This window comes from Pongo pygmaeus, chromosome 2 (assembly GCF_028885625.2).
Source record: "Pongo pygmaeus isolate AG05252 chromosome 2, NHGRI_mPonPyg2-v2.0_pri, whole genome shotgun sequence".
Lineage (NCBI taxonomy): Eukaryota > Metazoa > Chordata > Mammalia > Primates > Hominidae > Pongo > Pongo pygmaeus.
In genome coordinates, this window is record NC_085930.1 from 110,718,149 (window position 1) to 110,729,431 (window position 11,283).

General features: G+C 39.2%; 1 protein-coding gene across 6 annotated transcripts; it reads right to left on the minus strand.

Moving 5' to 3' along the window:
• Positions 1-1,138: 1,138 nt before the first annotated feature.
• KRBOX1 (KRAB box domain containing 1) lies at positions 1,139-7,558 on the minus strand. 6 transcript variants are annotated; one of them, XM_054482665.2, is made up of 6 exons: positions 7,018-7,074; positions 6,299-6,330; positions 4,998-5,079; positions 2,576-2,702; positions 1,860-1,976; positions 1,139-1,393 (listed from the first exon to the last, which is right to left on the minus strand). In XM_054482665.2, exons 3-6 carry the CDS (start codon positions 5,031-5,033, stop codon positions 1,284-1,286), a joined length of 390 nt encoding a protein of 129 aa, XP_054338640.1. In that variant the 5' UTR covers positions 5,034-5,079; positions 6,299-6,330; positions 7,018-7,074; the 3' UTR covers positions 1,139-1,283. The 6 variants fall into 6 exon arrangements, with proteins under 6 accessions (XP_054338640.1, XP_054338637.1, XP_054338636.1 ...); XM_054482662.2 differs by lacking the exons at positions 6,299-6,330; positions 7,018-7,074 and adding an exon at positions 7,445-7,558 and having other exon boundaries at positions 1,860-1,973; XM_054482661.2 differs by lacking the exons at positions 6,299-6,330; positions 7,018-7,074 and adding an exon at positions 7,445-7,558.
• Between the last annotated feature and the right edge of the window lie 3,725 nt (positions 7,559-11,283).

An 11,283-nucleotide genomic window follows, 5' to 3' on the forward strand; every position in this document is an offset into this window, starting at 1 on the left:
AAAGAGCATTTATAAGAAAATCATAGCTAACATCATACTTACTGGTAAAAGACTGAATGCTTTCCCCGTAAGATTAAGAATAAGACAAGAATGTCCACTCTTGCAACTTGTATCCAACATTGTGCTAAAGGTTCTAGCCAGAGTAATTAGGCAAGAAAAAAAGTAAAAGGCATTCAGATTAGAAAGGAAGAGTTTGTAAAACTCTATTTGCAGATGACATAATCTTGTATATAGAAAATACAAAGAAATTCATCAAAATTCAAAACTGTTGTGCTTCAAAGGACAGTATTAGGAAAGTGAAAAGACAATTCACAAAATGGGATGAAATATTTGTAAACCATGTATCTGATATGGGTTTAGTATCCAGATGTCAGAACTCTTAAAACACAAAAATAAAAGGAAAAGTTACCAATTTTAAAATGTGCAGAGTTGGAAAAGACATTTCTCCAAAGAGGATACATAAATGGCCAGTAAGCACATTGAAAAACTCTCAGTATCATTAGCCACTGGAGAAATGCAAATAAAAACTACAATGAGACAGCACTTCACATCACCAGGATGCCTACAGCCAAAAAGGTAGACAATATTAAGTGTTGGTGAGGATGTGAAGAATTAGGATCCCTCATACATTGCTGGAGGGAATGTAAATTGGTATAGCCACTTCAGAAAAAGTTTTGGCATTCCTCGAAATGTTATACAAAGAGTTACTGTAAGACCCAACAAGTATCTATCTAGAGTATGTACCCATGAGAAAACATATTTGCATTATAACTTGTATACTACTATACTGATACATGTTACAAAATGGATTAACCTTGAAAACATTATGTTAAGTGAAAGCCAGTGGCAAAACGCCACATATTGTATGACTGCATTAATACCAACTATCCCTAACAAGGAAATTTATGGAAACAAAAAGTAGATAGGTAGTTGCCTAAAACCAAGAGTTGGGGACGGGTATGGTGATGATTCCTAACAGATAGAGATTTCTAAAGATCTAAAAGTAGACTGTGGCATGCCTGCACAACTCTGTGAATATTCTAAATACCACTTAATTGTATACTTTAAATGGGTGAATTGTATCATTTGTGAATTATATCTCCACAAAGCTATTTAAAAAAACGACATGACAGCCTGCTTTGTACATCAAAATGAGTTATTTTAATGAATGAAAAACATTAAATCTACCAGTCTACAGAAAAAGAAAATGTGTATTTGACATCGTTTAAGGTGGCTCTTACATCAACTCCTTTCTTGGAAAACTGGTATTTAAATGTCAAGAATTAAGCTCTTCTTCTGTCTTCCCAGCATTGACGATTTTGAAAAATTTTTGATACTATTGTACGTAACACTGCTTTAGCTAAGTAAGTATACCTTCTTAGTTCCAAGTATCCTAGAGAGGAGGAAAATCATAACAACTATAAGCTTAAAATATTTCAGTATAAAAAATTATTTAAAATTGTTAATATATTAGTTCTCACGAAAAACAAAAATAAATTTTTCTACTTGTTCTGTTGGTCAGTGGACAAGATAATACTGCACCAAGTTTATCAATTTTGTAAAACTGGAGAAACTGGAAAAAAGTGATCACAAATAACCAGTAAAGTATTTAGAAAAACTATTCCACATATCCCCAAGGGATAAAAGCATCCCAGTGTGTGAAATACAGAAGCAGAGTGTTGTGTACTATGCTTTAATGGGATGGGAACCTATGAATAACACACCAGTCAGAAAAAATGTGATCGAGGATCCCAGTGTACTCCATGATGCTGGGTACAGAGAACACACACCTTTCATTTTGATGAAATGAAGGCAAAGGAAGAGACAAAGCTGGAGAAGAACCCTCTTGCTTAACTCACCTATCAAGCCTGCTCTCCAGTCATTCCTGCTTAGGACTCCCTGTGGCCGGGTGAAACAGGACTCTTTCCCTTGCTCCAGATGAGAGACCAAAGCTGGTTTGGAAGTGGGTGACACTGCTTGAAAAGAAGAAAACATAACAATAATGAGCATAATCATAGGGGTCAAATTCAAGTCTGTGGCTGCAAGAACAAGCAAGGGAGGTGAGGAGAGTAATTCCTGGGTGAGCTATACGAGAGGTACCCTAAAGAGGTACTGGGAAGGATCCTGGGATGAAAAGTCAGGATGGTTCTTCCAAGGAAGCCTGAAATACCCTGGAAGGCAGATTTCTATTTAAAGGGCAACAAGATTTTTTACCTTCTTTGTCAGAGGATGAAAATCTCCCGCTATGGGAAAAAGACAAATGGCTCCTAGGAGTAACTCCCAGAGGGAGACAAAGTGGCTGCATTCTCTCAAGATAAATTGGAGGTTCAATACTAGGCTAAGGGTATCAAGATATAGCTCAAGCCCTACTGTACTCAGAATCACCTCCGAGGCAGGTAGGGAAGGAGGGTAGCTTTTACGATAGAAAAGAAGGCAGGCCTTTTGCAAGTCAATAGATACCAGGGCTTTCTATACCTGGCACCCTTTGACATCGCTATTTGGGGTCAGCTAACAATTATAAAAGAGCCCTTCAACCTGAGGGCCCAGGCAGAAACCAGCAGCAGAGAGGCCTTACCTACAAAGGCCACAGCCTCATAGTTCTCCAGCATCACATCCCTGTACAAGGCCCTCTCGGCAGGCACCATGATGGCCCATTCCTTCGTAGTGAAGTACACAGCCACGTCCTCAAAAGCCACTGATTCCTGAAACGACAAGTTCCTACTTTCCCAGACCTCAGTACTTTGGTGATGGTCAAATCTGCCAATGAAAGACCTGAGAAGGGCACCTACAAATGATACGTATTCAGTATTGGGTCCTTCACGTGCCTACAGAGTTTTTGTGTAAAATTTAGGTGTGGAGGAAGAAGATGCAGAATTAAAGGTAGCCAGTCAGAGTTCAGCATACTTTCCCAGTGAGAAACAAGTACACCTCCGCTATTAGCTTCTAAACATGTGACCTCCACAGACACTGAACCTGCTGCATAGAAGCTGGGCTTGGGCCCGAGCTCAGAAGTGCACTTGTGGAAGGAGAACGGACCCCTGAACATAGCTGTCAGCTTAGCTCTAAACCCCTCCCTAATTTGTATATATCCCAGTGATTATTTGGGTTACTCATATTACTCCATTTCCCAATTCTACTTTCATTCTAATCCTTCTTTCTTGCCTGTCTCCTTGCCCACTACCCCAAGCACAAAAGCTCTCTGATCAGTCAATGAACTCCCACCCACAGCCTGTCTTCATGCAGAGGTAGTGAGGTTAAAGAAGCATAGGAAAATACTGCTTACTTGAGAAAGGCTAGGGTCTAGACCAACTTGGTGCATAAGGCTCAAGACAGGCCTAAAAAGGTGGCTATTTCAAGTTTTTAAGCCCTGGAGTCAAGCTCTGTATTTCAGAAATAGAGCTCTAGTGGAAATGGTCTTAACATGGAGTATGAGATTAAGGGAACCTATGAGCGAAGTGCCAAAGAATATTTTGTCAATTATCATTTTTATATATTTTTAATTACCTTGGAGAAAAGCCCTCCATGTTACGTTGTGTTGCAAAATTCCATGTAACTCACTAACAGTGAGTGTCATGGAATACTGGTTCAGACAGAAAATTCAACTAATAGAACTGAATAGGGATTTTAAAAACAGACACAGACATATATGTTCACCAAATGTATGACAAAGTAACTAGAGCAATTCAGTGGGTAAAAGGCAGATTTTTCAATACATAATCCTGAATCAATTGGATATGTATATGGGGGGAAAAAGAACTTTGACCCATGCCTCACACCTTTAATTTGAGATGAATCACACACCTAAGTATAAAGGTAAAACAAATCTTCTAGAAGAAAACACAGAAGAACATCTTGATGATGTCTGAGTAAGAAAAGATTTCTTACACAAAACAAACTGATATACTGGACTTCATTGAAGGTAAAATCTATTTATCAAAAGATACCATTAGGAGAGTGAAAATGCAAGCCACTGATTGGGAGAAGTTACTTAATAACATGTATGTCTGACAAAGGACTTACAATAAATAAGAAACAATACAACTTAGGAGGAAAAAAGGTACAGTGTAATAAAAAATACGAAAAAATATCTGAACAGGGAGTTCACATAAGAGGATATGCCAATAAACCTATGAAATGGTGCTCAGCATCACTGCTTACTAGAGATGAGAAAATTTTTTAAACCCCAATGAGATACTGCAAACGAGTGACAACAAGTATTGGTAAGGATATGGAGCAACTGTACACGGCTGACAAAAATATAAATTGGAAGAATCGTTTTGGAAAATTGTTGGGCAGTATCTACTAAAACTAACCAAATGTATATATACCCTATGAGCTAAAATTTTACTCACAGAGACATACCCAAGAGAAATAAGCGTCTATGTCCACAAAAAGACAAGAATGTTCACTGCATTCTTATTCATGGTAGCCCAAAATGGGAACAACCAAAAGTCCATCCACAATAGAACGAATAAAATGTGCTATTATCACAAAATGAAAAACTACTCAGTAGTGAAAAAGAACAAATCACTGCTGTGTGCAACAACGTCAGTGAAGTTCACAGACATAATGTTGAGCAAAAGAAGGTAGACACAAAAGAATGCATGTTTAATGATCCCACTTATACGAAGTTCAAGAACAAACAAAACTTTCCCATGGTAACAGAGGTCAGAATAGTGGTTAACTTTGGGATGAGCAGTGGATTGCTTGGGAGACAGTATGAAGGGGCCTTTTGGGGTGCTAATAATGTTCTATGTGTTTCTATGAGTGAGGTCATACAATTGTACATAGTTCTAAAAAGTGAGCTATACTGTTAAGACTTGTGTTGTATAAGTTAAACCTCAATGAGAAATGTGTGTGTGTATATATATAACATATATAAAAGTATGTTATATATGTGTAAATGTGTATATATAGATATTTTTATGTATGTATCTAATAAACATATATGTATATACACACAGGAATATGTACAGAGATAGAAAAAAACAGCTTACCTGGGGCCCGGTTGTTAAGGACACAGCTGTCATCATCTGACCTCTTTTATTCCTTTCTGGGTAAAGGTAAAAGTCTCAGGTGCTGAAGGTAAAGAAAAAAAAAAAAAAACGATAATAACTTTATTGACCATAAGTCCTACATACAACCTCTGACCCATCCTGTTTTGAAGGCTATATAAATAACTGTTCATTAGTTATTGCTTATTATCAGTCTCACAAACGCAAGATAGCAGGCATACAGAGAAATGCAAAAAGGAGGTAGAATCATCCAAGGAATGAGTGATGAAAAAGTGGACTGAGAAAACTATAATTTCAGCTAATCCATAGAATATATCACAGGGCAGAAAACAGAAAAGGAAACTAAGGTAGACAGTGGACAGAGTGTTATAGGCGGAAAAGAAAGTTGGAATTCTAAACAGTTAAGATCCCTGAAATCCATACAGTACAGATAAGAATGAGTTATGTAGTACAGATAAGAATGAGTTATATAAAAGAAATCCATTAAACACTGTAAGATCTCAGCATGTTTTTCCTCCTATGCTACTTAATATTAGAACGAGACAGTTTCTATGACTGAAGTAATGACAGTTGAACAGACTTTGAAAATAGTTATTAGAAATATTTTGATGTCTCCCTACTACTATTTTTCCCCTAAATACAAGAAACTCATTCAGTTTTATAAAGGTGTTGGGAGTGGGTGATGAGAAAGAAAACATTACCATATTAAAAGAATCCATCAACTTCATAACGTGTCCCAAATACTCCAAGTTCCAAATGTTATAGTATAAGGAAACAAAACAATTTCATTTCTAAACTAGTTCCAACTCTCATTCTGGGTCATTTAATTAGTTCATCATTACAAAGTAAGTCTTTTGCCTTTCAAGAGTGAATCATCAATATTTATGCATTAAAGACAACACGTGAAATACAAAGAGCTGCCAACAGTTAGATCAGAGATATTCAAAAGCATACAAACAAACACATAAAAGTGCATGTACTCATAGACCTTAAAAACAACTTCCATTCCAACTCCATATCTGCAGTTTGCCATAAGTCTTAAGGTACTGCAACAGCATCAGACAAAACACTATAAAGCCAGTGCACCGCCCCTCCCTCCAATGACTCTTCTTAGTGAATTCAGAAAGCCATTCAGGAAGGTAGAGGAAGCTGAAGGTGTCAGAGAAACAGCTGTCAGGAGACGCCAGAAAAGGCATCTTGGAAGTTAACAGGGAGTCCAGTAAGGAGAAATATTTACGAGTGTAAAGAGAAGTACTTTAAAAGAAAATACAATGTAAACCTACACAAGTAATGCTGCTAAATTCACGGATGGTTTCTGTCCAAGAAAGGGTAACAAAAGCAGTGATTCATAGTGAGTAAATAGGTAACCCTTGTAATTGTGGAATCTAATTCTCTAAAATCATGATACTGTCATTGTATCGGCAGTAAATGTCCCTTACAGTGGATATTTAATAGGATTAGCGTATCAAACAAAAGGACTTAAGCAAAAAGGTCTGATCTGCATAGCTGACAATCTGTGAAAGGGAAATCATCTGGAAATAGAACTACAACAGAGGCCACCCTACAAAACACAAAACACTCCCTATGGAAGTGTCTTCCTATGGGGAAAACTATGTGGAGTTGAAGCACACTCCCAACATAGTTGATTAATGGCAGGGACATCAAATGTTAACCTATGAACCTTGACAATTAAATTATGACAGTGGAGTAAAAGTTCAGAGAATCTAAAGAAAAGAATATAATGAACAATGTTAAGAGGTCAAGAAATCTTTCGACATCTCCAATCCTGTACATAGGAAACTATGTTAAACACTGGACACATATTAGGTGCATGACGGATACGATTAGTCTTTTTAGATTTAACATTCTTATGAGCCAATCCAAATCGCAGGGCTCCATATTTTCCAAAATGGGACATCCTGGGGACGGGCAGGGAATACATTTCAGTATTCTCAAATTTTTGGTTGCTCTACAACAGTAACAAGTTTCAAGACTGGTGTACACTATGGCAGACGAAAATAACTGATCACCAACTGATTTTCTGGGACCAACTGAAAACGTGGAAACTGACAAGCTGAGGGGTAGGGTCGGGGTTTCCGCATCCGGGGCAAAGACAAGGGGGCTGGAGCGACCGAGGGGTGTGTTCTGTTGCTAGAAGGTTCTGGAGTGTGGACAGTTAAAACTTTTTGTGGGCTTCGAAGTTAACATGCGAATGTGTGTCAGTATCTGACTCTGAGTGGGCCACAGGCTGCCGTGGGTACAGGCAAACGAGGGGGTGGGAGCCTGCGGCCAGCGTTCCAGGCCTCTGCCAGCGCCGCATCTCGACGCCACCAAGCCAAGCTCGGGGATCGGCATGAAGACCCCAGTACCAGCAATAGCCACGCCCGCCTCCCTCGGGGCTGTTTCCCGTCCTCCTCAGACCCGCTCACCGTGGGCTCCCGGCGGCCTCTGCAGCTTTTCAGCAAGCAGAGATGGTGGGCGCCACTCGCCGATCCTCACAAACCAAAACCTCGCGCGACAAAAACGAAGGCGGCCCCGGAAGTGCATCATCACACTGACTGGTGAACCCATACACTCTCTGGATTTCTCTCTAGGACTCCTGGAGGACCCCACATCTTGGTGCTTCCCTCCTAATTCCCGCAAGGAAAAGGGCACGCTGGCGAGATAGGCTCTTGGCGTTCCTCCAGAGCCCAGTTCTGAGTCGAGGCACCTTGCTCATGACACTGCATCATCGTGCCAACCTTTAATACTGGCTTCCAGTGCCTTTATTACTGTGCTACAATAACTGCAACTACAAGTCTTACCCAGAATATGCAAGAAAATGTGAATGGTTATACGTTTTATTGATCTTGTTAAATTTAGCATTTGGATTGTTATAGCATAATCAACTAATCACACATTATACAACCAGGACTTCTCTTGAATTGCTGTAATGATTGCACTCCTAGAATGTGATATCTTTCAATGTTGCTGACGCCTCTCACTTCCATACATTACCACTAGCAGAGAGGATTAGCAATGGACCATGGGCAAAGTGAGAGCAGTCAATTTATCCAAGAAATAGTCATCCCCTGTCCAGCAGAGCTGAACACTGTCCCAGGAAAACAGCATCACTACATCAATCAGAGGTAAGAAAGGATACCTATCATGATGAAAAACCTGTTGAAAGCACTTAGAGGAAATAGGTGTGGCCACCCCAGAGAACTTACTGACATGCTGTGCCAAAGCCTGTGGAAAGGGTAGAGTAACTGCCTTGATGCCAACAGTGAAGGGTGTGAAGAATAAGGGACATTTGCTCCCACCTCCATTGTCCTTGGGTGTTGTGTATCACATGCAACATCACTGTAGGAAGACAAATGAGCACAGGCTGACACAGGGGCCCACACATGCAGCTCAGATCTGCTGCAGGGGTTTGCAGTCGACCCCTTGTAGCCCAGAACCCTGAATTCACCCTGTGCCTGGCATAAGTGAGAGCCACCCAAAGTCACTGCCGTTCTGGTAGCTCAGTCTCTTTTCTTTATTTTTCAGGGTTTTTAAAAGTGTGATTCTTTTTGAAAAATCAAGAAATTCACCTTCTCACGATGTAGAAAACTGAAAAGAGTACAGCCTCACCCTTACAACAACAAAAAACAGCCAGATAATCTAAAATTTTCTCTTGAACACATCAGAAAGCTAAGATCTGGGGGCAAACAAGTTAATCTAAAATCTGATGTAAGACAGGCACTTTCAAGAAGAGATGGTTGTAAGCACATGTTTACATAGGACAGATGCCATTGGATGCCATGTAAGCTGTTAAGGAGAAATCAGCTAAAATGTTTAATGAGTTGCTGAGGTCCAAGTGTTGGCTAGCCTAAGAATATAGAGACTACAGAACTCCTTTGAACCACAAACACAAGCAGAATTTCCACCCACTTGTATATTCTTCTCTATGGACATCATCAAATGTGTGCACACACACATACACACATACAATTGAAGGTAAGGCAAGAAGAATCTTATGAAAACCTCCCCCCTAGAAAAGACATGAATCCCCATCCAGGTCCTTCTCTCCTGTTTCCCCTACAGAACAAAAACCCTAAGCCTCGGAGGATGAAGAAGCAAATCTTGTCACCCTTAGGGACTGGTTAAGATCCAGTGGAACTGAGGGGAATAAAGCGAACAAAAAGCTCTCTATTCACAAAATAGCAGTAGAATTGCATCCTGGTTCCAGACCATGGAGGTGTCCTACAGCTGAGGATAGGGCAACATCACTTAATAGACCCCACCCTTAAGTCTCAGAGACACAGTGCCTACCTAAGATTAAAGCTGAATCACAACAGAAAATGCCATCCCTTCTACCACCATCAAAATATCAAATGCTGAGTCAATAAGAGCAGCAATCTACTGCTAGAAGAAGGATAAAAACATGGAGAAAGACCCCTCTCTGAGGTACAGCAATGAAGGGAAGGCCTAAAGTTGAGAGTGGTGCAAACATTGAGAAAATCTCCTTTAGCAAACCATCCCACACACTAAACTCAGGGTAATACTAGAAGAACTTGAAGCCTGTGGATAACCATAGCAACAAAAACACCTAAACACAGTTTAACTCCTGATTAGATCAACTCAAGCCTTCACAATAAAGATCTACCGAAAGAAAAAGTATGCCTGTTTCATTTTTGCCTTAGCCGCTATATGTTATTTGTGTGTATGTGTATGTGCATATATGGGTGTATACTATATGTGTATAGCATGTGTATATAAATATATATACATACACGAATATTTGGATGCAGCCAGAGAAAAAAGACACATTACATACAGAGAAACCCAAATAAGAATTACAACCAATTTTGCATCAGAAACCATGCAAGCCAGAGATAATGTAGTAACATCTTTAAAGTGCTGATAGTAGGTCAGAGAAAGGTCAGGAACTTGTGAACCCAGAATTTTATATCCCGCAAAAATATTTTTCAATAATGCAGGAGAAATAAAGACTTTTCAGATAAACAAAATTCATTGCCACCAGATCAGTACTATAAGAAATGTTAACAGGTATTCTTCAGGCAGAATGAATATGATACCAGACAAAAACTTGGACGTACACAAAGAAATGAAGACCTCTAGAAATGTCAAGAAGTGAAAATAAATATAAAATTTACCTTTTTCTTATTTTAAAAATTACTCTAAAAGATAAGTCACTGTCAAAAGCAAAAATAATATCAAGGTACTATGTTAATACCATATGTAAAAGTAAGACATGACAAAAAATAGCACAAATGTTGGGAGAGAAGGTTTGGCAGTTTGTGTTGCAAAACCCACACACTACATGAGAAGTGATATAATATTATTTGGAAATAGACTCGAATTATAGATATATATTGTAAGCTCTGAAAATATGCATTAAACTGTTCAGTAGAAATAATAAATCAATTATGGGGATAACACAGAATCACAGAAAATCCTCAATTCAAAAGAAGATTTAAAAGAGAAAAAAAGAACAGTTAGAACAAATACAAAACAATTAGCAAATGATAGATTTTAATTCAGTCATATCAATAATTATATTAAAAGTAAGTACTCTAAACGCACTAATTAAAAGACAGAGGCCAGGCACAGTGGCTCACGCCTGTAATCCTAGCACTTTGGGAGGCCGAGGTGGGCAGATCACGAGGTCAGGGGTTCAAGACCAGCCTGGCCAACATCGTGAAACCCCGTCTCTACTAAAAATACAAAAATTAGCTGGGCATGATGACGCGTTCCTGTAATCCCAGCTACTTGGGAGGCTGAGGCAGGAGAATTGCTTGAACCAGGACCCAGGAGGCAGAGGTTGCAGTGAGCCGAGATCGCACCACTGCACTTCAGCCTGGGCAATAGAGCAAGACTCTGTCTCAAAAAAAAAAAAAAAAGAAAAAGAAAAAAAAAGACAGAGAATGTAAGATTTGATTTTTTTAAAAAAAGCAAGAATCACAATAGCAAAGACTTGGAACCAACCCAAATGTCCAACAATGATAGACTGGATTAAGAAAATGTGGCACATATACACCATGGAATACTATGCAGCCATAAAAAATGATGAGTTCATGTCCTTTGTAGGGACATGGATGAAATTGGAAATCATTCTCAGTAAACTATCGCAAGAACAAAAAACCAAACACCGCATATTCTCACTCATAGGTGGGAATTGAACAATGAGAACACATGGACACAAGAAGGGGAACATCACACTTCGGGGACTGCTGTGGGGTGGGGGAAGGGGGGAGGGATAGCACTGGGAGATATACCTAATGCT

Coding starts and splice junctions, on each gene's coding strand:
- KRBOX1 (XM_054482661.2), bottom strand. CDS start 5,033: ATGATGACAGCTGTGTCCTTAACAACCGGGCCCCAG. Junction 2,703..4,997: donor CCTTAACAACCGGGCCCCAG/GTAAGCTGTTTT, acceptor TTGTCGTTTCAG/GAATCAGTGGCTTTTGAGGA. Junction 1,394..1,859: donor CTGGAGAGCAGGCTTGATAG/GTGAGTTAAGCA, acceptor CCTCCTCTCTAG/GATACTTGGAACTAAGAAGG.